Below are 27,875 nucleotides of genomic sequence, written 5' to 3'. Positions count from 1 at the left end.
ATTGTTACATAATAAATATATTATAGTTGTTTTGTTTCAGGTTTTTATCAACCACTGCCGCTGGGCCGTTTGGTCCGACTCTTCCTGTCCTCTCACACAGTAATGTAAGACCTGAACACACAGGTAACAGGTATGTAGAGGAGTTTTATGAGCATCCTTCGTACGGTGGAATGGCTGTAGCGGGAAATGACATCAGTACCTCCAGCAAGCATGTATTTAACGCAGATGTGATGAGTTCCACATGCACATGCAAGTGCACGTGTCATGCACACACTGAACACGGCAGGAAGCTTTTAAACATGATCCAGTCTGTCCTGCGAGTGAGGGGACAAGCGGAGGTTGTGACCACCTGCAGCGAGGCAACGAGATGAAAATCAGGATTTTCTATACAAACCGTCAGACGTATTTCAGTGGCAGATTGTTTTTCATGCTGATTTACTGCTGTAAAAGTATTTCCTTCAAACTGCAGTACTGCCCTCTTGTAGTACTTGCTGTATGTATTTTTGTACGAATATTTTGTGTGTTTGTATCTAAAATTTCCATAAATTACCATAGCTATTAAAAAAAGACGTCCAATTGAGCGTGAGCTGTTCTGCCAACTGGGTGTTGTTGAGATCAGTGATTCTGCAGGTTACATGTATGATGGAGACCGTGTCTGGCAGCTAACGCTAACATGCCGCCTGCAGTCACTTAGCAACCGCTACGTCACTTAGCAACCGCTACAGATGGCGCCTCATGTTCGCTTCCCTCAGAGAGGCTGTGAATGGCTGTCACATATGTCTAAGGTGTGTCCGAGGACTTTCAGTCACCATCATCATCATCATCAGTCATTAGAGAAGCAAAGGGAACTACAGGGAGTGGCGGTCTGGTTTATGGCCCCTGATAAGTGTAAAGTCCTCCACTTAGCGCCACAGACGTCCTGTTATCAAGGCTACCTGCAGCAGCGAGAGCAGAGAGTCCACCTTTACCCCGTTTCAGACCTGGTTCTTCCTCCTGCCTGACTCCTTCAGGGCTCTGCTGCCGTTTCCAGGTTAGTTCAGCGGCTGGATTTCCTGCTCAGAAACTGTTGTTTCGGCTGCTTTTGGGGAACTTTGCAACCATGTCGATGGCTGTGGAGATAACCGGCTTCGTGATGTGCATCGTCGGCTGGCTGATCACCGGAACGTCGCTCTCTAACGACTACTGGAAGATTTCCACTGTGTCTGGCAGCGTCATCATCTCTCACAGACAGTTCGAGAACTTGTGGCATGCCTGCGCTGAGAACAGTGCCGGCATCGCCGAGTGCCGGGACTTCGAATCGCTTCTCGCCCTGCCTGGTAAGACCACAGCATGGCCGCCGCCTCTAAACATACGGACGTTTGAGAAAACCTCTGGATTTCTTTCATCAGGATACTTTTAGACGCCATGAGACGAGAGGCAAAGGAAATTGAAGTCGAATTAGCAAACAATCTGTTGGACTTTCATGAGTTTTGGTGACGATACGATCAGAACTCAGAACTTGAGCTCACACGAAGACTTGAGGTCCAGTTTTCAGTAAAGTCAACGTCACAAATGTCGGAATAGAATCGCAACCTTCAGCTCGCAGCGTCTGATCGAAGATCATTCACTCTGATGTATAAAAGCTTCGTGAAACAAAACCTGAACGATTCACAAAAACTAGGTCAGGATGCGATGCGGCTCAAAGGTCGGGGGACGTTACTGCAATAGGTTTCCCGCCTGAACCTAACTTCAGTCTGTGGTCAAAGTCTTTCTGTGAAATCACCAGAACGTTTTTAAACCACTTGGCAGGTTTAGGAAAATGCATTTAAAGCTCCTTACATAGTTCTCCTCCATCGTGACGTTTTCATCTGGCCACCATTTTGATCAACCTCCCCAATGGCGGTAAAGCGTTATAGAAAGAACTCACTTGTAGTTTGACTTGAATGTTTATTTAGAAGATTTATATTCCATAAGAAAAATGGATAAAATGTTGTTTGAAACATGGATTAAGTTCTCTGACATTCTCAACCATCTTCCAGCTTTCTCTGTACGTTTTAATGTCCTGCAGGGTTTTTTTTTTAATTCTGTTTTATTAAAATGATCATCAGGAAACCTGAATCCAACACTTATAAAACTATCTTTAGATATAAACATTAAAACTTATGGTTAGTTTTGTCTTTATTATTAAAAATTTCTCCCCGTAATTTGATATTTCACATTAAAAGATGAGAAAACCTTCATTGATGGTTTTTTATTCTTTCACAAAAATATTAAAGGACGAAAATGTATTTTTAATTTTTGTTTCAGTTGTTTTAACTTGTTAAATGCTTCAGTTTTTGTTTTACAGTGTAGCCTGCAGTTTGTGAGGCTTCTGGAAACGCGACGTTTGGAACTCGGACAAAAACAGCGTCAGATTTTTGTGTTGGGTTGCGTTACGGTGAAAGTCTGCTGACGTCAGCACTGCGTTGCATTGTGGGACTGCTTTGTCTTAACCGGCTCTCCTCGTACCCTCCTGAAACTCGGGGAGGGTCATAAAAAGGTGCAGCAGGTTTTTATGATCGCAGAGGTCATTTAGTTAATAAATGACTACATCAACTCGAAAGCAGAAGTTGTTCATCGTTTCTGCTTCGTATTCCACACCACGGCTGTAAAAGAAGACGTTAAACATGTTCATCAGTAGGATTTAGACAGATTAGCTGCAAGCTAGTAGCCTTCATGCTAACAGAAGCAGCTTCGCCTTGACTGTAAAAACAGCAGCGCGGAGTCACTTTTCAGACGGAAAGAAGAACTTTTTGTGATGAACTGGTAGAAAGAAGAACATTTTTCTCCAGCTGTTAGCTGGGAACAGATGAAATGTTGCAGCTGCATCCTAATTTAACCTCATGCGTCGTTCCTGAAACTTAAGAAGTCAAAATATTCTGGATTTTACACTTTTTCTTACATTTTAAACTTCAGCTTAAGTCTTTATGTCAGCTTATGACATCATTTACCTAATGGTGTAATGGTCTGAGTCATATTATAGTGTTTACAGAAATGCAACAGCATAATGAGTCTGGTTATTATGCTATATGATGCTCATCATATTTACCTTCAGATGTAGATTTGATGAGTCTGCTTTGATTCTGGACTCAGTTTAATTCCTTTTGACATGTTTTTATTTGTTTACTATTAGATCTAAAGGAGAATAAAAGTCCTTCTGGAGAAAAGAAAAATTGGACAAACACTTCCTGAAGAAGTTTAAAACATAAACTTGCTGCTTGGGATGATTACTTTTAGGTATTGAATTAGTAAAGCAGTAACTTATTGAAGATTTATAGGAAGATTGATCCTGTGTTGAAGAAAGATTCCTAAATAGTTAAACATAGTTTATCTTAGTTATGAGGTGAGATGCTCTCTAGTGGCCACAAGATGAGCTGCACTTCCCTGCTAATTCTGCAGGAGGGTTTTCAGACATTACTGCTCCTTTAGTAAAGTAATGACCAGATTTTTTATTGGAGGATTTATTTACATATGTGTACTGTGCTTATTTATTTAAATAAATTGTAATAATAATGATGAACCCTTTAATGCTCTTAAAAATCAACCTAAAGCAAAACGAATATGAAAATTTCTCTAAAGATTAAAAAAGATTAGCTGGAATTTAAATTTCACAGATTATAAGTGAATATGCAAAACTTGCGCATCTTTGGTGCTTGGAAACATTTTTAGTGTTTTCTATTTTAATCTTTAAACATCTGGGCCTTGACAGTGTGAAAGCGTGTACGACTGCACATTTATCCCAGTGAAATGTTGAATCCTAAAGCGGCAGACGTGCTATATAAACATAATTATGTTTCATTCTCCTAATGTCCTGCTGTAACTTTCGGACATTTTTCTTCTTTTTTTTTTTTTTTAATGGATCAGAAAACTGTTCTGAATTTTAAACTGTAAAACATTTTATATAAAAAACACTGAAACAAGATCATTAAAGATGCATAATTAATTAGTAAAACATTACATTTGTCTTATTGAATAAACTTTAAGAAAAACAAATTAGTTAATTTCTCAGCTGTTGGAGTATTATTGTCTTTATCTGATGAAACCAATTGATTGCTTGAATGATATTGAGTGACGTGACCTTTATACAGTGAGGGCTTCAGATGATTTGCTACATCATCATCAATATGTTCTTCCATAATTAGGTATTTAAAGATGACAGAATATTATTGTCTAAATATTTTCAAAGAATATCAATAAATAAATAAAATCTGATTAAAGATGAAACATAACTCTACGTTTATGTAGACATAAAATAAATAGGAATCAATAGCTTTGATTTAGATATATTTAAATGAGTAATTAATCATCTTTAATTATAAGAAGAACATTTTTATTGAAATAAAAAGGATGTCTATCAGATTGTTTACCTGCAACTGAAAGAGCTGTTTGGAGAGCAGTTCTGTTTGCTGTTCAGTGACGTCATCCCTGCCTGTTTGCAGCTCACGTGCAGGCGTGTCGCGCTCTGATGATCATCTCGCTGCTGCTCGGCCTCGGCTGCATGATCGTCTCTCTGCTCGGACTCAAGTGCATCAAGATCGGCTCCACCACCGACCAGTCCAAGGCCAAGATCGCTACAACGGGGGGGATCCTGGCCATCCTGGGAGGTCTGTGCACCATCTGTGAAACCATCACCACATGAAGTCAAATCACCGCTTAACCTCAGTGAATTACTTTTTTATTTTATGTTTTTATTTATTTATAGCTTAGAGATCACACGAGACCAAGAGAAGTTTTTATTTTCATCTCAGCAGGAAGTTTTAGAGCCAAACGATGACAGAACAGGAAAGTAAAAACAAGTCAGAGTTTGTTAGATCGACTTGAAGTGGAGCTGAGCAGGTATGGGCTTCATGTAGGCACAAGGCCCCAGTGAGTCAGGGTCCCTGTGAGTCAGGACCCCAGTGAGTCAGGGTCCCAGTGAGTCAGGGTCCCAGTGAGTCAGGACCCCAGTGAGTCAGGGTCCCTGTGAGTCAGGACCCCAGTGAGTCAGGGTCCCAGTGAGTCAGGGTCCCTGTTAATCAGGGCCCCAGTGAAAAACAAACCAACAAACATGACAAAATAAATACAAATAAATGCATATTATATAAATAAAACACCTGTAATGAGACTTTTTAAAGCAGAATAGATGCAGAGAAACAAGATGGTTAAAATGATCAGAAAGATTCACGCAGACGTTCAGACCTGAAGAGAAAGAAATGAAAAGATTGGAGCTGCAATGGAGAAGAAATCCAGTGGAAATAAAAACGAAGCTAATGAGATGGAGACGCTGCAGAGTGAAAACTAAATGAGGTTACTTCAGGAGAGTAAAAATGAAACGTGCGAGACAGGAAACAGGCTTCAAGACATAAACCAGATCCGGATTCAGACTGAAACACGTTGTGTCTCCATGTCTCTGTGTCCGCAGGTTTGTGCTGCATCATCGCGTGTTCCTGGTACGGATTCCAGGTGGTGGAGGACTTCAACAACCCGCTGACTGGAGGAGTGAAGTGAGTTTCCCAGCATGCCTGATCCTGCTACTAAACTGCCACTTCACCCTAAATATCATCGAATGAAAACTGATCCAAACGTAGATTTTTATATTATTTCTTGAATGATGTCAAATCACATCCAGCTGCAGTTTTTTCGCCACCTGGTGGCCGCAAGTGTTACTCGCTCCTCTTTTCTGCAAACACATTTTCCGCCATTTTTCACTTCATTGAGTCCTGTTCCGTGTAGAGGATGAGCGTCCCTCCATCCTCTGGTCAGACTGGTTTAGTCCATGTCGCTACTTGGTACTTCGCTGTCAAATCTTCATCCAGATCTTCCAGGACTAAAATAAACAATATAATCACAACAAGATCCATGCATTTTTTTTAACAGCTTAGTCTAATTCAGGGTCGATTGCATAAAGAATTAATACATTTTTAAAAATGATTAAAAAAATAAAGAGATAAAAGGAAAAAAATAAAAGGAAAAATATGGATAAAAATGGTGAATCACTGCATAAGATATGCACACACCAAAATAACTACATAAGATGCATGAAATGAATTAAATTTTCTTTTATCATCATTTTGTTAGAATTTATCACATAAATTCTCTTCATTTCTCTGTTTCTACAGAACAGAAAAAACTCTCAGACTGAAAAGTAACAAACGCTGTGGTGTGTTTGCAGGTTCGAGCTGGGCGCCGGTCTCTACATGGGCTGGGGGGCGGCCTCGCTGTCCATCCTGGGGGGCGCCATGCTCTGCAGCGCCTGCAAGAGGGCGTCATCTGGTGGCAAGAAGGGGTAACTGCAAGCAGCCTGACGCCTCGCTCGCTTCTTTACAGTTTCTGGAACATTCTCAGAGTTTCTGGTTGTTTTTTCAGATTAAAATGAATTTAAGTCGGCATGTTTGATGTTGACCTCCTTCTCCTTATTTTACAGCGGTTTATATGGAAACGCACCTCAGAAGATCTACACTGCGACAGCCAAGTCCGACCCTGATTCAGGCCGAGCTTACGTCTAAACCAACCCCCCCCCATTCAGCGACACACAACCCAGGTGTGTGTGATGGAGTTTAGCTGTTTTCTGACATTTTACTTATTTGTTTTGAAAAGTTTTGAACAGAAATCTTTGGTGTCTGAAAAAACAACTGATTTGTTGATGATTGTTGGTGATTGTAGTAAACCTGTCTGGACTTTGTTTTTATCTTAATGAATGTTTATATAAATAAACAAATCAGAAAGTTCTGTGTTTTTATTAGTTATAGTGACAAACATGTTATTGTTCTTATTTTAGATAAACATTATGGTTTAATAATATTACCCAAAAGTCCAGCGTGTAGGATTTACTGACATCTAGTGGTGGTGATGGGTATATCACAGCTGTGAATGTACGGTGGCCATCAGCGGCCAAACTTCTTCCAGACAAACATGTTTCCATCTGCGATGGATCCAGTGGCCCCGGGCGTCAACATTTAATGCCTTTAAAGATGCATTACGTAACTTTCTGACCTTAAAACTCTTCTTCTGGGACTTGTTTGATGAAACAGTGATATCTATCATGTATTTCTGGAACTGGGGAGGGGGGTGGGTGGGGGGGGGTGTGAAATGATGAAGTGTGTTTCCAGTCAGGTTGCTGTTATCATACAAAAAACTTTTGGTTTTATCTGTTTGGTATGAAGTTCTATCTGAATAAAATCTGATTTGAAGAAAGACCTGAAGACTTTGAAGAAAGCTCCGCCACGTGCAGTGTGTGATTATATGTAGTGTGTGTGTGTGGGGGGGGGGGGGGGGGGGGGGGTAATCTCCTGTGTAATAATGATGATGAATGCAGCAGTAATCCACCTGGGTCTCTACCTGCTGACAGGCAGGACTCTGGATTAAAGCTCATCTGTCTATCTATAGACACGCGGCAGACCGGATCAGAACTGCTGCTCAACCTTCAGGCTCCCCGTGTCTGCACCCACTCCCACTGCATGTGCACGCTCCAAACCAGTCCATCCATCTTCTACACACCATTAATCCAACTCAGGTTCTGGTTCAGGTTTCTGTGGTCCTCAGAGAAGTGGTTCCTGGTCATCTCAGCATCAAGCCAGATGTTCATCTCCAGATGTGTTTTTCTGATGTTTCAGTAAAAGAGTTGTTGGTGCAGAGGGCTGGGGGTGCATATACGCGCGCGCGCGTGCGTGCGTGCGTGCGTGCGTGCGTGTGTGTGTGTGTGTGTGTGTGTGTGTGTGTGTTGATCAGCTGTGTGTCGTTTAATGTTTTATATCTGAGTGTGAGAAAGTTTTTGTTTTTATCATGTTGAACACTTTGCGTTTGTATGAAAAGTGTTTTATTATAAATAAAGTTTGATTGAATTAGGAACATCAAGGAATGCTGTGATCACCAAATATATACATTTATTTCACTTTTAGTTTACTACACAGTACACATCTTCAATTTTCTACGCAGTACATGAGTAGACGGCAGCGTTTGTATTCCTGTTTAGAGTTCATGCTTAAAATAAATCATAATTCCATTGTCAAATCTCTCATTAATCTCTTGAAGCAGCTTATAAACTATTTTTATTTGGATTATTATTCATTATTCATTCGTTCATTTGTTTTTATCTGCATTAAGTTCAAAATCTTTGATCATCTTTGGTGTCTAAAGCTGAATGATTAATATGTTTTTATTGATCCGACATGTGATGCTTTTGTCTTTGTGTCGATTTGGAACTGGAGATGAAAGGAGAAGAAAGAGGAGGAGACAGGAGGAAGGAGGGGATGAAGCAACAGTTTACGGGTGTAGTGTGAACGTGCTCCTGGTGCGCGCGGCGTTAATCCGGAGTGGTTGTGCTGACGGAGGTGGAACCGCTTCAATCCTCTCAGGTGGATCTTTCCCAGGAAGTCTGCATCTGTCTGGACGTCTGAGAGGAGGAGGGAGGAGCTGCTCCGTGGGCTGGTCTGGACGTCTGAGAGGAGGAGGGAGGAGCTGCTCCGTGGGCTGGTCTGGACGTCTGAGAGGAGGAGGGAGGAGCTGCTCCGTGGTCCTCGGCACCAAGGCGTCTGATTGGCTGACGGAGCGGTTTATATGCAGCCTCTCTGACCGGCGCTGGTCTCCTCTCATCCAGCCCTCCTGCAGCACAGGTGAGTCCTGCTTTCTGGATCCAGGTTGGTTAGTTTGGACCCAACAGGCTGAAGCAGAATTTAAAAAACTGAAAAGCTGAGTTTTCAGGACATCTGTGATTTAATCTGAGCTTCAGCGGGAAAGTTCTGCGTGGATGAGCTGATATTTGGGGCTTAATCCAACCAGAAACACGGTTTCACGGTGCGTTTGCTGTCCTGCCAGACTGCTAGGAACAAACAAGAAACTTTGGGGGTTTAATATCTGCAGCATTTTTCTGGAAACTCCGTAAGAAACGGAGGAATAAAAATGGAGAATCTGGACTGAGAGGGTTTTCTGCAGCTGCATCAGGAGGAAAACAGCTTGATGCTTTTCATGCAGGATTTCTCTGGTTGTTCCAGACCAGTGTGGTGAGGAGAGCTGGAAAGCAGCGCAGACTTTAAGTTTAAGGCGCTCAGCATCATTTCATCTCTGAGTCATAATCTCCACCTGTTTATCTGTGGCGGAGTAAAAGGACCAAACACGAAACTAAAACCCTGAAATGAGTTTATTTGGTGGAAATCTTCAGCTGTTTTAAGTTTCTGCTGCGCAGCTCTTCATGCAGAACGACATGTTTTATTCTTCAGGATTAGATTGGTACTGTTTGCTTCTGTCCTGGCCTCACAGGTCCTGGAAGTTTTATGCCAGATCTCATCCCTCACACGCTGATTAAAACGTTGCTGCTTTGACTGTTTTACGGGATTTCTACTTCCGCTGCATCTGGACTCACAGAAAAGCCACATTAACTACATGTTTGTGGTTCACATGTATATAAACAGGAATGAGTTGATGTGATCCAGATGTGAAGAACATGTAGATTATGTGTGGTTCACATCAAAACCAAATGAAATTGATCTAAAAACACGTCGGTACGTGTTCTGTGAGGCCACATCTGCAGAGATTTATCAGCTTTGGCTCCGATCGATCGATGAGAAGAAACACTGATGTTAAAACTTTAGAAATGGATGCTACTTTTGGGAAATAGTGTTTCTGTACGACAACTTGAGCCGCTGAATAAGCAGGAACTGAATAATTCCAGGAATTTTCCCCTCGACACGCTGCAGGAAACGCTGTAACATCGTGCTGCAGGCTGGGCCGGAGGGAGAGGGAGGTCGTCCATGTTTGTTTTCCAGGACAGGAAAGGGTTAAACCTCGTTCAGTAGACCTCTTTAAACACACTTGTTTAAGTCATCTCCCCGTCGGAACATTTTCACCTTTTTTCAAAGTGAAAACGTTTAGCTGTGGGAACTCGCAGGTTGACTTAAAGCTGAAGCTAAAAAGCCTTGAAGGAGCAGATTCACATCAGACAAACATCCAACACTCATTTTGTTTCTTCAAACAAACGTCTCTTAACATCTCTGAGCTCCCAGGCCTTCCTCCCCCTTCCCCACGCCTCTTTGTAGACCCTCTTCTTCTGTTTATGACTCTAAAAGCTGTTTTTCTCCTGGGAACCACGAAGCCGTGGTCATAAATGCCACAGATGAAGGGCAGAGTGGAGAAAGAGATACCTCACCTCTGCAACAGGACCTGGGACTGAGACCTCAAGCGAGCTGAACAAATAAACAATCCAACCTGCTGATTGAGATTTTGGCTGAACTAGTGGCGTTTTCGCCAACCTTAATTGTGCCTTATCAGAAACTGGGCATGCTCAGTGAGGAGGTTTTAGTGCTGACAGATGACATTTGTCGATCAAAATGTTCTGGTTGGTTTTTCCAGCCTTGTTTTCACCTCACAGACATCATAGCTTCGACTTCCTGACCACCAACAAGCAGCCGCTCACCAGGGGACTGACTGGTGCTGGCGCTGCAGCGAGATGGTGCAAACTCCCAACCTGATGGAGTCACACTCCCAACCTGATGCAGTAACTCTCCCAAACCTGATGCAGTAACTCTCCCAAACCTGATGGAGTCACACTCCCAAACCTGATGGAGTCACACTCCCAAACCTGATGGAGTCACACTCCCAAACCTGATGCAGTAACACTCCCAAACCTGATGCAGTCACACTCCCAAACCTGATGCAGTCACACTCCCAAACCTGATGGAGTCACACTCCCAACCTGATGGAGTCACACTCCCAACCTGATGGAGTCACACTCCCAACCTGATGGAGTAACTCCCCCAACCTGATGGAGTAACTCTCCCAACCTGATGGAGTAACTCTCCCAAACCTGATGGAGTCACTCTCCCAAACCTGATGGAGTAACTCTCCCAAACCTGATGGAGTCACACTCCCAAACCTGATGGAGTCACACTCCCAAACCTGATGGAGTCACACTCCCAAACTGATGCAGTAACTCTCCCAACCTGATGCAGTAACTCTCCCAACCTGATGCAGTAACTCTCCCAACCTGATGCAGTAACTCTCCCAACCTGATGCAGTCACACTCCCAAACCTGATGGAGTCACACTCCCAAACCTGATGGAGTCACACTCCCAAACCTGATGCAGTCACACTCCCAAACCTGATGCAGTCACACTCCCAAACCTGATGCAGTCACACTCCCAAACCTGATGCAGTAACTCTCCCAAACCTGATGGAGTCACACTCCCAAACCTGATGGAGTCACACTCCCAAACCTGATGGAGTCACACTCCCAAACCTGATGGAGTCACACTCCCAAACCTGATGGAGTCACACTCCCAAACCTGATGGAGTCACACTCCCAAACCTGATGCAGTCACACTCCCAAACCTGATGCAGTCACACTCCCAAACCTGATGGAGTCACACTCCCAAACCTGATGGAGTCACACTCCCAAACCTGATGGAGTAACTCTCCCAAACCTGATGGAGTCACACTCCAAACCTGATTTAGTAAACTCTCCCAACCTGATGCAGTAACTCTTCCAACCTGATGCAGTAACTCTTCCAACCTGATGGAGTAACTCTCCCAAACCTGATGCAGTAACTCTCCCAAACCTGATGCAGTAACTCTCCCAAACCTGATGGAGTCACACTCCCAAACCTGATGGAGTCACACTCCCAAACCTGATGGAGTCACACTCCCAAACCTGATGGAGTCACACTCCCAAACCTGATGCAGTAACACTCCCAAACCTGATGGAGTCACACTCCCAAACCTGATAGAGTAACTCCCCCAACCTGATTTAGTAAACTCTCCCAACCTGACGGAGTAACTCTCCCAACCTGATGGAGTAACTCTCCCAACCTGATGCAGTAACTCTCCCAACCTGATGCAGTAACTCTCCCAACCTGATGCAGTAACTCTCCCAACCTGATGCAGTCACACTCCCAAACCTGATGGAGTCACACTCCCAAACCTGATGGAGTCACACTCCCAAACCTGATGGAGTCACACTCCCAAACCTGATGCAGTCACACTCCCAAACCTGATGCAGTCACACTCCCAAACCTGATGCAGTAACTCTCCCAAACCTGATGGAGTCACACTCCCAAACCTGATGGAGTCACACTCCCAAACCTGATGGAGTAACTCTCCCAAACCTGATGGAGTCACACTCCAAACCTGATTTAGTAAACTCTCCCAACCTGATGCAGTAACTCTTCCAACCTGATGCAGTAACTCTCCCAAACCTGATGCAGTAACTCTCCCAAACCTGATGCAGTAACTCTCCCAAACCTGATGCAGTAACTCTCCCAAACCTGATGGAGTCACACTCCCAAACCTGATGGAGTCACACTCCCAAACCTGATGGAGTCACACTCCCAAACCTGATGGAGTCACACTCCCAAACCTGATGCAGTAACACTCCCAAACCTGATGGAGTCACACTCCCAAACCTGATAGAGTAACTCCCCCAACCTGATTTAGTAAACTCTCCCAACCTGACGGAGTAACTCCCCCAACCTGATGGAGTCACACTCCAAACCTGATGGAGTAACTCTCCCAAACCTGATGGAGTAACTCTCCCAAACCTGATGGAGTCACACTCCAAACCTGATGGAGTAACTCTTCCAACCTGATGGAGTAACTCTCCCAACCTGATGGAGTAAACTCTCCCAACCTGATGGAGTAACTCTTCCAACCTGATGCAGTCACACTCCCAAACCTGATGGAGTCACACTCCCAAACCTGATGGAGTCACACTCCCAAACCTGATGCAGTCACACTCCCAAACCTGATGCAGTCACACTCCCAAACCTGATGGAGTCACACTCCCAAACCTGATGGAGTCACACTCCCAAACCTGATGGAGTCACACTCCCAAACCTGATGGAGTCACACTCCCAAACCTGATGCAGTAACACTCCCAAACCTGATGCAGTCACACTCCCAAACCTGATGCAGTCACACTCCCAAACCTGATGGAGTCACACTCCCAAACCTGATGGAGTAACTCTCCCAAACCTGATGGAGTCACACTCCAAACCTGATTTAGTAAACTCTCCCAACCTGATGCAGTAACTCTTCCAACCTGATGGAGTAACTCTCCCAAACCTGATGCAGTAACTCTCCCAAACCTGATGCAGTAACTCTCCCAAACCTGATGGAGTCACACTCCCAAACCTGATGGAGTCACACTCCCAAACCTGATGGAGTCACACTCCCAAACCTGATGGAGTCACACTCCCAAACCTGATGCAGTAACACTCCCAAACCTGATGGAGTCACACTCCCAAACCTGATAGAGTAACTCCCCCAACCTGATTTAGTAAACTCTCCCAACCTGACGGAGTAACTCTCCCAACCTGATGGAGTAACTCTCCCAACCTGATGCAGTAACTCTCCCAACCTGATGCAGTAACTCTCCCAACCTGATGCAGTAACTCTCCCAACCTGATGCAGTAACTCTCCCAACCTGATGCAGTAACTCTCCCAACCTGATGCAGTCACACTCCCAAACCTGATGGAGTCACACTCCCAAACCTGATGGAGTCACACTCCCAAACCTGATGCAGTCACACTCCCAAACCTGATGCAGTCACACTCCCAAACCTGATGCAGTCACACTCCCAAACCTGATGCAGTCACACTCCCAAACCTGATGCAGTAACTCTCCCAAACCTGATGGAGTCACACTCCCAAACCTGATGGAGTCACACTCCCAAACCTGATGGAGTCACACTCCCAAACCTGATGCAGTAACACTCCCAAACCTGATGCAGTCACACTCCCAAACCTGATGGAGTCACACTCCCAAACCTGATGGAGTAACTCTCCCAAACCTGATGGAGTCACACTCCAAACCTGATTTAGTAAACTCTCCCAACCTGATGCAGTAACTCTTCCAACCTGATGCAGTAACTCTCCCAAACCTGATGCAGTAACTCTCCCAAACCTGATGCAGTAACTCTCCCAAACCTGATGCAGTAACTCTCCCAAACCTGATGGAGTCACACTCCCAAACCTGATGGAGTCACACTCCCAAACCTGATGGAGTCACACTCCCAAACCTGATGGAGTCACACTCCCAAACCTGATGCAGTAACACTCCCAAACCTGATGGAGTCACACTCCCAAACCTGATAGAGTAACTCCCCCAACCTGATTTAGTAAACTCTCCCAACCTGACGGAGTAACTCCCCCAACCTGATGGAGTCACACTCCAAACCTGATGGAGTAACTCTCCCAAACCTGATGGAGTAACTCTCCCAAACCTGATGGAGTCACACTCCAAACCTGATGGAGTAACTCTTCCAACCTGATGGAGTAACTCTCCCAACCTGATGGAGTAAACTCTCCCAACCTGATGGAGTAACTCTTCCAACCTGATTTAGTAAACTCTCCCAACCTGATGGAGTAACTCTCCCAACCTGATGGAGTAAACTCTCCCAACCTGATGGAGTAACTCTCCCAACCTGATGGAGTAACTCTCCCAACCTGATGGAGTAAACTCTCCCAACCTGATGGGGTCACTCTCTCAACCTGATGGAGTCACTCTCCCAACCTGATGGGGTCACTCTCCCAACCTGATGGAGTAACTCTCTCAACCTGATGGAGTAAACTCTCCCAACCTGATGGGGTAACTCTCTCAACCTGATGGAGTAACTCTCCCAACCTGATGGAGTAACTCTCCCAACCTGATGGGGTCACTCTCCCAACCTGATGGGGTCACTCTCCCAAACCTGATGCAGTAACTCTCCCAACCTGATGGAGTAACTCTCCCAAACCTGATGGAGTAACTCTCCCAAACCTGACGGAGTAACTCTCCCAAACCTGATGGGGTAACTCTCTCAACCTGATGGGGTCACTCTCCCAACCTGATGGAGTAACTCTCTCAACCTGATGGAGTAAACTCTCCCAACCTGATGGGGTAACTCTCTCAACCTGATGGGGTCACTCTCCCAACCTGATGCAGTAACTCTCCCAACCTGATGGGGTAACTCTCTCAACCTGATGGAGTAACTCTCCCAACCTGATGGGGTAACTCTCTCAACCTGATGGAGTAACTCTCCCAACCTGATGGGGTCACTCTCCCAACCTGATGGGGTCACTCTCCCAACCTGATGGGGTCACTCTCCCAACCTGATGGGGTCACTCTCCAGTTTATATAAAATACGTTGTAAGATATGAATTGACTTTAGAAGTCAAATCCTATTGCTGACTCTGTTGTTCCATCAATCTGTAAACCAAACCGAAGAAAACAAGCGTTGACCTGTTCAGGCGCTGACATGGACGACCTGCATGAATGAAGGGCGTGCACGCTCTGCGAAAAGCTTGTGTTTTTGTTGTGCTGCTCTGCAGGATTATCTCAGCTCATCTGACACATCTAAATCTCTGTTTAGAAGCTTGGTTTTAATCCGGAGTTAAGCCTGTTTTCCTCCAGCGTTTGTTTTGCATCTTTGTGTTGGAAGTGAACCAACGGCTTGTCTGCTCCTCTTCCTCCATGGTGCTCTGATGCCGAGCTTCTACCATCAGAACTGCGTGGTGTGGAAACGTTTTACTGAGCCGAGCTTGCACTCACCAGCTGCTGCTTCATCCCGTTTGCTTGGCTGGATGATGATGATGATGATGATGATGTGTGTTTCTCTGTCTTCCTCTCAGGCACTGCCGAGCAGCTTCCCATCAATCTTCACCAACATGAGTCCGAAAAATGTAATTTTCAAGAAGATCTGCAAAGACAAGTCGGTGAGAAAATTCTCCCAGGAGTCAGACAGATGTGAGGTTTTCCTCCAGCTGTGCATGAGCCACGTTTACGTTTGTTTATCTACTTCAATACCTTTTACCTTCACCCAGAAATCACCTGCAGGATGGTTAATGTGTTTTCTCCCGATGCGAGCGGAGCCACTCAATGTTCGGCTCAGTAATCAAAAACAGTTTTGCCTGAGAAAATGTGTCCTACTAGCACAACTCTGAGCTATGAGCTACAACCCCATCATGTCGGTGTTAACAACTCCCACGTCCATGTGAAGACTGTGAAGAACTGTGTGATCCTCCTCTAAACGCAAGGCTGGAAAACCTTAAGAAATAAGGAGGATGACGAGGTTTTAGGGGATTCTTGGGGAAGCTTTGTTTCTGCTAAACATGAAGTGCTAACAGATTTATCTGAATTAATTATTTCATTCTGACAGTCTGATAAAAACCAGTCCAGTAAAGACTATTATCTGCTGACGCAGCTTGGCAACCAGTGTCCGAGAGATGATCACGAACTGAGGAGACGTTTTAGCAGGAATGTGAACTAGAACTCAAAGTCAGTCAGATACCAGTAAGACCACAGTAGTAGTAGGGAACTGTCTCTGTGGTTCCTGCACTAGTTCAGAGAGAAACATCTCTGCTGCTGCAGAAACTAAAGATCTTTATGTACCAGAACATCAAACCGAGCAGATCGACTGCTTTTTATGACAATCTCTCCAACTTTTTTATCGTTATCTGTCTGCGTCTAAATCTGTGAAGCTACACAGCTGATTGATCCTCAGCAGGTCAGCACAAAGTTGCAGTGGTGGGACCTCAAAGCTACAACTAAGAGTTAAAAGTAATCACAACTTCGCCGAATTGCCGAGCTCAGATGGGAATGAAAGGTTGCATCTCGACCTTGTGCATGTTGGCCTTGCGTGCATCGGCCTTGCGTGCGTCGGCCTTGCAAACTTTGGCCTTGCGCTCGTCAGCCTTGAGCTCGTCAGCCATTTGCTTGATGGCCTTGTGCGCGTCGGCCTTGTGCTCGTCGGCCTTGTGCTCGTCGGCCTTGTGCTCGTCGGCCTTGTGCTCGTCGGCTTTGCGCTCATCAGCCTTGTGCACCCGGCCTTGTACACGCCGGCTTGTCAGTGACAGTTTGTCCTCTGTTTGCCTGTTCAGGTCGGAGTGTACATGGGGAGAAGGGACTTTGTGGACCGTGTGGACTCTGTGGATCCAGTGGGTGAGTCTCAGACATCAGGACCAGCTGGAGGTGGAGTCAAACTAATCTGGAGCTTTAGAAATTCATGCTAATGATGTCACATGATGGAATCTGACTCAGAATTCTGGAAAGATCTAGTTTTGTATTTCATACCCGCATCACATCCCAGTAATTCAGATTTCCTGAATGTTTGAGGCAGAAATTTCTCTTAATGGTTAAAGAAAAGTTGATTTTCTGTCCTCCTGAAATAACTCGGACTCTAATGGATGCTGTTTATGGATCAGATCCATATCACAGTCACCTGCTGACATCACCGGCTTTGGTTTTTGGGGGGTTTTCTGTTTAAGTCGCCAAATTGAAATGCAGAATTGCTTTTGAACAAATTAAAGAAAACGGATATGAAAAGATATTAACTATCTGGACGGACTCACTTTCCAGCTATAGTCTGAAATAACGTCCCTGTTAAAAGGTTTACATGAGGAAAATGTAGCTCAATGCCATCTACATCTGCTGTCTTGTGTAGCCGATCACTGCGATTGTTTTAGCCTGATCAGAACCAACAAAGTTTGGTAGCAAATCCTTCACCATGGTATTCTTTATTTACCCTGCAGTCTTCAGTGAAGTAGAACAAAAACAAACTCCATCCATGGCTGTCCAGTCGTTTCGTTCAGAAATGTGAACAGTCGTAGCTTTCCTTCACAGCAGAACAAGCCGTTCTTATGAGACATGTTGGCTGTGAAAACATCCGAAGTTTTCGCCTCTTCGGCCCGAGTAGTGAAGGTGGGCATGGCTTGCCGCTCATGAACCTGTGCAACACAGAACCCCCCATCCCCGGATGTCACTAAAATGGTGCAGTACAAAACAAAAATCTGACTGTCATTTTCATCGCCGTGGAAACCAAATGTGGAAACATACTGGCAAACTCAAACATGCATTTATGTGATAAAAACTGCTTTTCTGATGAGAATTAAACACCATAACACTGTAAAAAAAAAAAAAAAAAAACCCTCCGTGAAGCTTATTAGAGCCCCTTAAAACAGAAAAATGTGATCCGTTCATCAACAGACTGAATGTTTCGTCACGTGACAGACTCCAGCTCGTCTGCAGGGGTCTGGTCTGTGTCTTCTGGTGGTCCCAGCAGCAGAACTGATCTATCTTTACAGCCATGTTGTTTTTCACCACTAGATGGCGTTATCGTGATTGATCCTGAGGCTCTGGAGGGAAGGAAAGGTGTGTATCCAAACACCCATCATTCATGCCATCAGAAATCCTGATCCAACTCCAATTTACACGTTTCCTAAAGTTTCCTGTTAAAATGTCTAAAATTAACTCAGCATTAACGCAAAGATTCTGGAAAAGCATCAGATATACTCCAGCTCAGACTTCTTCTCCTTCTTCTGCTTCTCCATGCAGTGTTTGTCACCCTATCTTGCACCTTTCGCTACGGCAGAGATGACATGGATGTGCTGGGCATCGCCTTCCGCAGGGAGCTGTACCTGTCCACCCGACAGGTGTACCCTCCCCTGCAGGACCGCGAGAAGGGGGTCCACACCAAGATCCAGGCTAAACTTCTGCGCAAGCTGGGAAACAACGCATACCCATTCTTCTTCGAGGTGGGACGAGACAGAACAGCTGATCAGAGTCAGACTGAATGACCCCTCCCCCCTCCTGTGATTATTAAATATACTGGTTTTGTGTACTCAGTTTCCTGACAACCTGCCTTGCTCAGTGGCCCTTCAACCGGGACCCCATGATGTTGGCAAGGTGAGATCCTGTGAGATAAACCAAACCTGAGCTTCAGGTTTCACTCTGGGATGTTGGTGTCGCTCCACTTTTCACCTGGATATGTTACCATGGTAATGCAGGTCCAACCTCAGCATCTCAACGTCCATCTCTGATGATAACTGAGCAGTTCCAGTAAAACTGGTTGTAAATTATTCAACTAAATGCCTTAAACGTGGGAATGATGTCACCACAGACAGCTTAAGACACAAAGTAGAAAAATAACTCAAAGTCTGAAACATATTGCAGCACAAACGCAACGCTGCAGCAGCACACCTGAAGCTACAAAACCTGCAGGTCTGCATGCTAAAATGTTGCAACAAGCTTTTTATTTCACATCCACAACTTGTTACTCCACAAGAAATGCAGAAACACATTAATGTATGTCATATAAATGCATATAATAAATGCAAATATATATTTATTCATTTAGAGATCCACTCATTGAAGTCTTATCCTCCACATCATTATCATCAAACCAGTCTTATGGCAATATTCTGTAACATTATAATGTTATTGTATCATATCTAATATGTGCAGTTTTTGAGACACTTTGCATCATTTCATAGTAAAAAAAAAAAAAAAAAACTTTGCTCAAAGCCTTGGTGGACACAATTTGATTAGTCTTCTGCCCCCTGGTGGACACTTTCTGCCCCACAATAATTAAGACATAAAAGGTAAATATATAAATTATTCTTTTACTTTTGTTAAGGAGCCAAATTAAACCTTTTGGGGAGTTGAGCTTTAAAGGGGTTAAAATAAATTGTTATTAATAATGTAACTTTTTGTTTAGTTTTCAACTAAATAAACGTTTCTTCTGTTTCTCTGAATTAACGAGATCGAAGTTTTGCAAGAATCTTGGGGCAGTGTTCTCACCTGCAGGATGTACAACCCGCAGGCTGGTCAGCATGAACACATCTGACATCATGATCCTTTAGCTCTGCTGGACTTTTACCAGATGACAACTGAGAAATAAATGTTGGACAAGTTTCTGAGGAGCATTTTTAATGCCATTTTCAGCACTTTATTTATACAAGTTTTCAACATTTCACCTGGTTACCACGGCAAACTGGTTCAGGTTGGGTAAAAGTGCAGGATGGAGTCGTAATTCTCTCTTTGTGTGCAGCTTCCGGTACTGCAGATGTCCCTATTCATTATGTTAGATGCTCTAGGCTGAAGCAGCTGCTAGGCAAGAGGAAAGTCCACCTGCGCCACTGAGGTGGATGAACAGAACGAATAGAGATAATGCAGGAAAACTGCTTTTTGTCTGTGTTTGCAGTGAGCGCTGTGCTTCCTCCAAATCTCACACAACAGATTCTATAAACGAAGCACTAATGTCTGAGTCCTCCTCTTCTGGAAGGAGGCATTGTGACATCAGAGATGTCTGAGGCGACGCCTGAACGCTGCTGTTCAGGCTGCAGCAGCCATGATGTGACCCGATGCTGAAACATCTGCTTTCCTCTCCAACAGCAATGTGCGGTGGAGTTTGAGATCAAGGCGTTCAGCGCTGAGAGTCAGGACGCTAAAGTACGCAAACGGTGAGTGATGGAGCACGTGCAAGAACCTGGCTGAGGGAGCAACCTGGTCTCCTCACCATCTCTGCTTCTGGGTTTGGTCCGGCAGGAGCACGGTGAAGCTGATGCTGAGGAAGGTCCAGTACGCTCCAGAGGGCCTGGGTGAGCCGCCTTCTGTTGAAACCACTAAGGACTTCATCATGTCGGACAAACCGCTGCACGTCAAGGCCAGTCTGGACAAAGAGGTGGGCTGCTTCACGTTAACCTTCTGGTTGACACTCAGATATGTCACTGACAGACCATGTTCACTCTGCATCTCGTCTTCAGCTTTACTACCACGGTGAGACCATCAAAGTCACCCTCAACATCACGAATGAGTCCAACAAGAACGTCAAGAACATCATCATCTCAGGTAGGCTGGGCCACATGTACAAAAGCCCCCCCCAAAGTCTCCCCACTGCTGCGAACAGAGTCTGAATCTGTGGTCTTCTCCAGTCGATCAGGTCGCCACGGTGGTCCTGTACTCCAACGACACCTACATCAAATGCGTGGACCTCGAGGAGTCTGGGTAACAGCACACACAGCAGTCACAGCACAGATCTGGACACTGGTGTTGGTCCGGTTACCACAGAGAAAATGTTTCTTTTTTCTGTAGAATCTTAAGATTTAATCAGTAAAAACTAGAAAGTAGCAGAAGAAATCTTCCATCAGTGAGCGCTGAGCAGAAACTACATCCCAAAAATACAAAAACTGTAGTGAAGCGCCGTCTCAGCCGAGATGCAGGACCCGGAAAGACAAGGAAGAAAAAACACTGCGTGTTGCTGCCAAAACTCAGCCATGTGTGGCTCAGAAGGAAATGTCCATAAGTCAGGCCTGCTCCTTGCATTTGCACCACTTCTGGCTCAGAAACTGCTTACTGCAACCCAGACCAGATGCCTGGACCCCATCAGGGCCTCGTATTTGCCTGTGCCGTTGCCAGATGAGGCCCAGACTGATGTTTTCTGCCTTTCTTTTAGACCTGCTTCTGAAGCAGTGAAACAACCAAAGCACAGTAATTCTGCTGTAAAGGTGGAAGTCAAGATGATCCCCAAAACGTTACACAAAGATTTGACGTTGTTTGTGTAAAAACTAAATCAGGGGGTCCAAAGTTGGTCCTCCAGGGCTGCTGTCCTGTAGGTTTTCCATATATCCCTGCTCCAACACACCTAACTTCCATTAAATGGATCCAACAGCCTATGATGTTCTGCTGAGTTTAGTTTGAGTAAGGTTTGTTGGAGCAGGGATACATGCAGGACAGCGGCCCCCGAGGATGGGAGCTGGACACCCTGCTCTATATGTACCATAATAAGAATTTGTATGGTCCCCAACATCCCACTGATGGGACATTTCCTACCCTCCACCTGCACACGTTACACACCAGTAGAAAGTTACTGGTGAATGATGTAAATAACTGTTGATTCAGTAGACCAGCAAATGTTAGTCCACAACAAGTCTCTTATCCAGAAAAAAACAACCTGGCTCGGGCATCTGGTCAAGATGCCTCCTGGACCTCCCTGGTGAGGTGTTCCAGGCACGTCCCTCTGGGAGGAGACCCCGGGGAAGACCCAGGACATGAGGGATTATATCTCTCGGCTGGTCTGGGAACGCTTCGGGATCCCCCCACAGAGTTGGCAAATGTGGCTGGGGAGAGGGAAGTCTGGGCTTCCCTGCTTAGGCTGCTGCCCCCGCGACCCGACCCCGGATAAGCGGCAGAAGACAGATGGATGGATGGATTGATAAAATACAGGGAATACACAACCTCCTTTTCTAGTGTGTTTCTCAGTTCTGCATGAATCAGAATTAACCTTGTCATTCCACCTGGATGTGAATCCCACCTGGATGTGAATCCCACCTGGTTGTGAATCCCACCGGGACGGTTTGCTTCCTGCTGAATGTGTCTGTTGTTAACATCAGGGATTCGGTGTCGGCCGGAGCAACGCTGCAGAAAGTCTACAAGATGCTGCCTCTGCTGGCGAACAACAGGGAGCGGCGGGGCATCGCTCTGGATGGCAAACTGAAGCATGAAGACACCAACCTGGCATCATCCAGCATGTCAGTAGACCTGGAAGCTCCGGCTCAGCAGAGGGGGCCAGGCTCCGATTCCCAGCTTTAAGATGTTTTTGCTGTCTTTCAGCATCAAGGAGGGCGTGCTGAAGGAGGTTCTGGGAATCATGGTGTCATACAGAGTCATGGTGAAGCTCATCGTTGGCAAGTCAGTGTTTGAAATCACAGACTTGGTCCTCACGTGAAGCAAAGCATTACTCTACTTTTTTATTGTTCTCATTTTCATCTTTGTCTCCAACATGCTCACAGCATGATGGGATCCAGGTGAGGTCCTCACTCCTCCTTTTCCTTTTTGTTTGTTCGGTTTTCTGCCTTTAAACTTTACTGAAGTGGCTCTAAACATTGTGTAGTTACAGCATCTGCTCACTAGGGGGCGATATTCCCAAAAACCTCAAACTAAAATGGGAAAAAAGCCTGGTCCGTCATCTGGCCAGGACCGGAAACAGATAATCTTCCCGTTTAGCCAGCTCATTCACCTCTACAACACATCAACATGACGTTTCGGCAGTCTTGGGAATTCTTTTTTTTTTGGTAGTTAAAACCAAAGAATCTGCGCCGTATGAGCAGCAGGAGAGGCAGTTAGATATCCACCATGTTGTCCTACATCACTTCCTGTTTTTTATGCACTTGATGGTCCATCTGCTTTCACACTGCATGCGAACCACATCAGGATTCACTTAAAAGTTAACTGCAGCCTTTAGTTGTTCAGCTTGTGAGATTTCCCAACTTTGTAAAGTGCGATTGAATATTCATGCTTCTCCAGATGATCCTCGCTATCTCGGAAGCAGCAGATTCTGTTTCAAGCAAATAGCATAAGTGTGAACGCAGCCTTGATCTAAACCTTCAGTCCAAGTGAATGTTTTTACAGATAAAACTGACAGGACACATCAGTGGGGATCATATGGGCTACGTGAGTACATGCAGGTGCATATGAACCACAATGGCATTCGGAACATATTCGACTGTACCTGAACTTTGGCTTCAACAGTAAAAGGTCGTAGAGCAGGGGTGTCAGAATCCAGTCCTCAAGGGCCGGAATCCGGCAGGTTTTTGTTGTTTCCCTCCACCAACACAGCTGATTCAAATCAATGGATCCAGCAGCTTCTTGTCAACCTGTTGACAAGAAGCTGCAGGATACTGCAGGATACAAAAACCTGCAGGATACCGGCCCTCCAGGACTGCAGTTTGACACCCCTGTCATAGAGAGTTCCATACAGCTGCTAGTCTTTATTAAACACTGAAAAATAAAAAGCAAGGGAATGCCAAAAAAAAAGGGGAATTGAACACACTTAAGGACTCAATTTAAGAACATCTTAAAAAATATACAGTCACAAAATAATTATCTACATAATTAACCCTTAAAAAAAAGAATGCAAACTGTCATAAACTGAAAACTGAACAACAATGAGGACGTTTTTTTAAGAAACAAAGAAAGAAAACCAAGCAAACAAAATTTAACACGACATACCTCATTCCACTTAACCAAGATCTGATGCTTGAGGAGCTCCAAACATTCGTGGAAACATCAACTTCTCGAGCTGATCGCAGTTTGAGATGTAACCGTCAGTTTATCGAGGTCTGCAGATGCCGAGGCAAACGTTAGCACAATGGTACGGCCAGCAGTAAGGACGCGTAACAGATGAGAAAACTCAGCTTGATTGCTTCTTCCTCTCCTTGGCTTGCACTAAACCAGTAATGAAAGGCTGCCACCTAGTGGCAAGTCAGACATGACACAGCTATAATGACATCTAGTGGTCATGTGAGAAACTGCATGTAAAAGATAAAAATGACCAAATAAACGCATTTTAGCCCCAACTATGATCCTTTATCAGCTTGAACAAGGGATTTTAGGATTTCATGTAACCATGGCAACTATTAAAACAAAAATCTTTTAAAACTGTGTTATTTACCGCAGACCATGATTACTTATAGTTCCTTAGAGGTAAGATTTTAGTTTTAATCAAATGACTGTTCTGTACAGATTTATTTACTTACTGGTCTCAGTTGTTTACCTCTCAAAGTCGGCGACGGTTGACAACACAGTATTTAGCTTATATAAGGTGTGTTTCCCTCCTGCTACTTACTTAACTAAAGTTTTCTGAAAAAGGCAAATTCTAATCATATAACTCCCCTCCAGGTCATTCATCCTGCTCCATCCCAGTTTGACCAGTATTAAATAGTAAACACATTTCCAATCTGCTTGTCATTCTTCTTTGTGCTGCAGTGAGGTCGGCCTGGAAATTCCTTTCAGACTGATGCATCCCAAACCAGAAGCAGGTAAACCATTATCATCCTTTCCTGTGTTTAAAACGTGAGAAAAATGCTTCTTTTCTCCATTCTTTCCTGTTCACACAGTAATCTGTTTTTTTGGGTTTTTTTGTCTTTTCTTTTCCTTTTGCTGTCGGCAGTGAGAGACAGGTAAACATGCTGATTAACTGTCCTGTTGACTCGTTTATTTTATAATGAACTGCTAAACTCTGCTGAACCTGCGGTTTTTGCTGTGAAGACAGCAGGTTTACTGAGGATGAGTATTATTGCGCCTGTGTTTTGGTTGTTGTCCAGGTTTTTCCAGGTACAGGATGTTATTTCTGGATCTGTTATCACTGCGTCAGCAGAGTCCTTATCAGCAGCATCGGCTGTCCTCTGCTTGACTCTTTAATCTCATGTTTATATGTGTTCTTGGGGAATAAAATGCAGGTAAAAACATCTGTTCTGGTGAAAATTCAGCACAGAAGCACCTGGAATTAATAATTTCACGTAAAAGCTTCAGTTCCACTAGGAAAGGATTAACACAGAAAGAGTAGGTTCAGGATTAAACCACTGGGTTCCAGTCATTTAATTAATCTTTCTGGGCAGATTTTGGAATACCCGGAATGACGGAGTTTCATCTGCAGAAGAAACTGAACAGAAAACCAGTTTGGATCAGAAGAAAAGCAGCACCTTCATTAACTAACAGATTTGGATCAGAAATGTGATGCAGCAATGAAACCAAAACCAACATGTAAAGCAGTGTTTCTCAGGACCCAGAGTCCTGCCTGATGAGTTCCTCTTCCATCCATGCAGCAACCTCCAGGGTGAAAATAAAACCAAAAACTGCAGTTCCCCTCCTGTCCACTGGGGGCTCTAGCAGGACGTCAATCCCCACAGACTCCCGTGTTAAAGACGATGTTGAAGAGCGTTTAGCTTCATGTGGGATATATTTCCATCCTTCTGCTTGGAAAAAGCTGATTAGAATCATAACAAACTTCCACTTCCATTGTGGTTGTCATTTTTCATGTTGCTGCAGTGAGGTTGGCCTGGAACACATGACACCAGTTCAACGTATTTATACTGGTTTCCAGTTTATACTGGTTTCCAGTTCATACTGGGTCCCAGTTCATGCTGGGTTCCAGTTCATGCTGGGTTCCAGTTCATACTGGGTCCCAGTTCATGCTGGGTTCCAGTTCATACTGGGTTCCAGTCAGAAAAAAGATGGAGCTGAAAACCCCTCCAATAGTCTACAAGTCCAAGGATCACACAAGAGTCCAGACCGGAGTCCAGACCAGACACCAGACCAGAGTCCAGAGCAGAGTCCAGACCAGAGTCCAGAGCAGAGTCCAGACCGGACACCAGATCAGAGTCCAGACCAGAGTCCAGACCGGACACCAGACCAGAGTCCAGACACCAGTCCAGACCAGACTCCAGAGCAGAGTCCAGACTAGAGTCCAGACTAGAGTCCAGATCAGAGTCCAGACCAGACTGCAGATCAGAGTCCAGACACCAGTCCAGACTAGACTCCAGAGCAGAGTCCAGACTAGAGTCCAGACTAGAGTCCAGACTAGAGTCCAGACTAGAGTCCAGACCAGACTGCAGATCAGAGTCCAGACACCAGTCCAGTCCAGACACCAGTCCAGAGACCAGTCCAGACTCCAGTCCAGACTCCAGACCAGAGTCCAGACCAGACCAGAGTCCAGAGTCCAGACCAGACTGAACATGGAGAAGCAGCATGGAGTCGTTCTGCTGTAGAAAAGTGGAACAAGTTGCATCGGACGTTAAACTTTCACCACTATGTTGAAGTAGAAGTGGAAGTGAGTTGTTGTGGCGCCGGCTGAGAGGCTCAGGCGACTCGGTGCTCGTGGTAGAAAACGTTAATTAAAGGATCGTTCGTGTGATGTTGCATGTTTCTCCATTTGGATCGACGCTGCTTCTCTTCCCACCATAAAGCTGATTCTCTGCTTTATCCAGTGAGTTGGAGGAGGAAATGGTGTTCCAAGAGTTCAAGCGCTCCTACCTGAAGGGTATCATCGGAGATGATGAGGACGAGGAAGGCAACGTGTCGGGCGGTGACGACATGGCGCCCAAAGAGAAGTAGAAGTGAGTCGTTGTGGCGCCGGCTGAGAGGCTCAGGCGTCTCGGTGCTCGTGGTAGAAAACGTTAATTAAAGGATCGTTCGTGTGATGTTGCATGTTTTCTGAATGCATTTAATCCTCCAGGCTTCCGTTTCCTCTCACCTCGTCTTCAGATCTGCATGAAATGGTTGGATTTACACAACTGAACCAGAAGAACACAAGACCTGACACTCTGTTAGCATTTCAGCTAACATCTCACACAACTCCGCTATCGGTCCTTAAATTGAGAGAAACAACCCTTTAAGATGACTTGTATGATTATTTTAATGCTTTAGTGTTTCTAGTTAAGAGGCTGACAGGCATATGATCAGATTTAAAGCAACCTAAACACCTTCAGGTCATGTCTGTTTTCTGCAACCAAATCCTGATTGTTTGGTGACCTGCTACTGTAGTGAAGCTAACGTTTGAATGTCTTTATGATCATAAAAGTCTTTGTGTGTTCGACTTCTGCTGCTGCTCAGTTTACATTGATGTAGAAATCTGCACTTTCTCTGGCACCAAAGTGCTGCTCTGTTTTTCAACTACGGGACAATAAAAACTGATGTGTCCCTGAATTTGCTGTTCTTTGTTTCTCATTGTACGAGTCATGTGATCCGTCTAAATTTCAGCAGTCAGATTCTTTTCCTGAAACCAGATATCTCCACTTCTGACCAGAACGTTGGGTTACAAATGCAGCAGTTTGAGGAGGAAAGCCCAGACCTTCCTCTCAACACTTCTTCCAGCTCATCCAGGGTAATCCTGAGGTGTTTCCTGGCCAGAGTCCATAGAGACGTAGTCCGTCAAATGTTTCCCAGGTCTCCCTTGGCCTCCTGGTGGGACATGTCTGGTGCAACCCCTCAGGGAGGCATCCAGGAGGTGGAAGATACTCTGTCACTTGTATCCATGAACTGGTTCTTCCAGTAACTTCTACCTCACACAGGTGAAGGTAGGAATGTAGATCTACTGATCTATACAGATATTTGCCTTTTGGCTCAGTTCCTTCTTCATCACCACAGTCTTCATCACTGCTGGCTCTACACTCTGTGAGTCCAACCTGTCTGACTTGAAAGTGGCCTAAAAACGGGCGAAGGGTTGACTGCAAGTCACTGAACTAATCCAAAGCTGTCAAAGTGCATCTGTTTCATTTGTATTTAAATAACTAGCAAAGCTAAAAGTAGTTAGAAAGCGTTGGAGTTGTATTTGTACCTTTATGGTTAAAACTTCATG

The 27,875-nt window shown here is 44.8% G+C and overlaps 2 protein-coding genes across 2 annotated transcripts; both read left to right on the top strand.

The window, feature by feature from the left end:
* Positions 1–1,099: 1,099 nt before the first annotated feature.
* cldn15la (claudin 15-like a) lies at positions 1,100–6,503 on the top strand (the record flags this gene model as incomplete). The annotated part of the gene is made up of 5 exons (XM_079243717.1): positions 1,100–1,316; positions 4,458–4,622; positions 5,420–5,501; positions 6,170–6,283; positions 6,422–6,503. The coding sequence occupies 5 exons, from the start codon at positions 1,100–1,102 to the stop codon at positions 6,501–6,503; spliced, it is 660 nt and encodes a 219-aa protein (XP_079099843.1).
* A 9,108-nt stretch (positions 6,504–15,611) lies between these two features.
* Positions 15,612–26,632, top strand: saga (S-antigen; retina and pineal gland (arrestin) a; the record flags this gene model as incomplete). Its single annotated transcript, XM_079244385.1, has 14 exons — positions 15,612–15,678; positions 16,843–16,903; positions 18,068–18,112; positions 18,296–18,495; positions 18,587–18,646; positions 20,135–20,202; positions 20,288–20,423; positions 20,506–20,590; positions 20,674–20,746; positions 22,132–22,269; positions 22,352–22,429; positions 22,531–22,545; positions 24,506–24,592; positions 26,506–26,632. Exons 1-14 carry the CDS (start codon positions 15,631–15,633, stop codon positions 26,630–26,632), a joined length of 1,221 nt encoding a protein of 406 aa, XP_079100511.1. The 5' UTR covers positions 15,612–15,630.
* Between the last annotated feature and the right edge of the window lie 1,243 nt (positions 26,633–27,875).

Source organism: Telmatherina bonti (assembly GCF_933228915.1).
Source record: "Telmatherina bonti genome assembly, chromosome: 7".
In the NCBI taxonomy this organism is placed as follows: Eukaryota; Metazoa; Chordata; class Actinopteri; order Atheriniformes; family Telmatherinidae; genus Telmatherina; species Telmatherina bonti.
The sequence above is the reverse complement of the archived record's forward strand: the minus strand, read 5'-3'. Positions and strand labels throughout refer to the sequence as shown.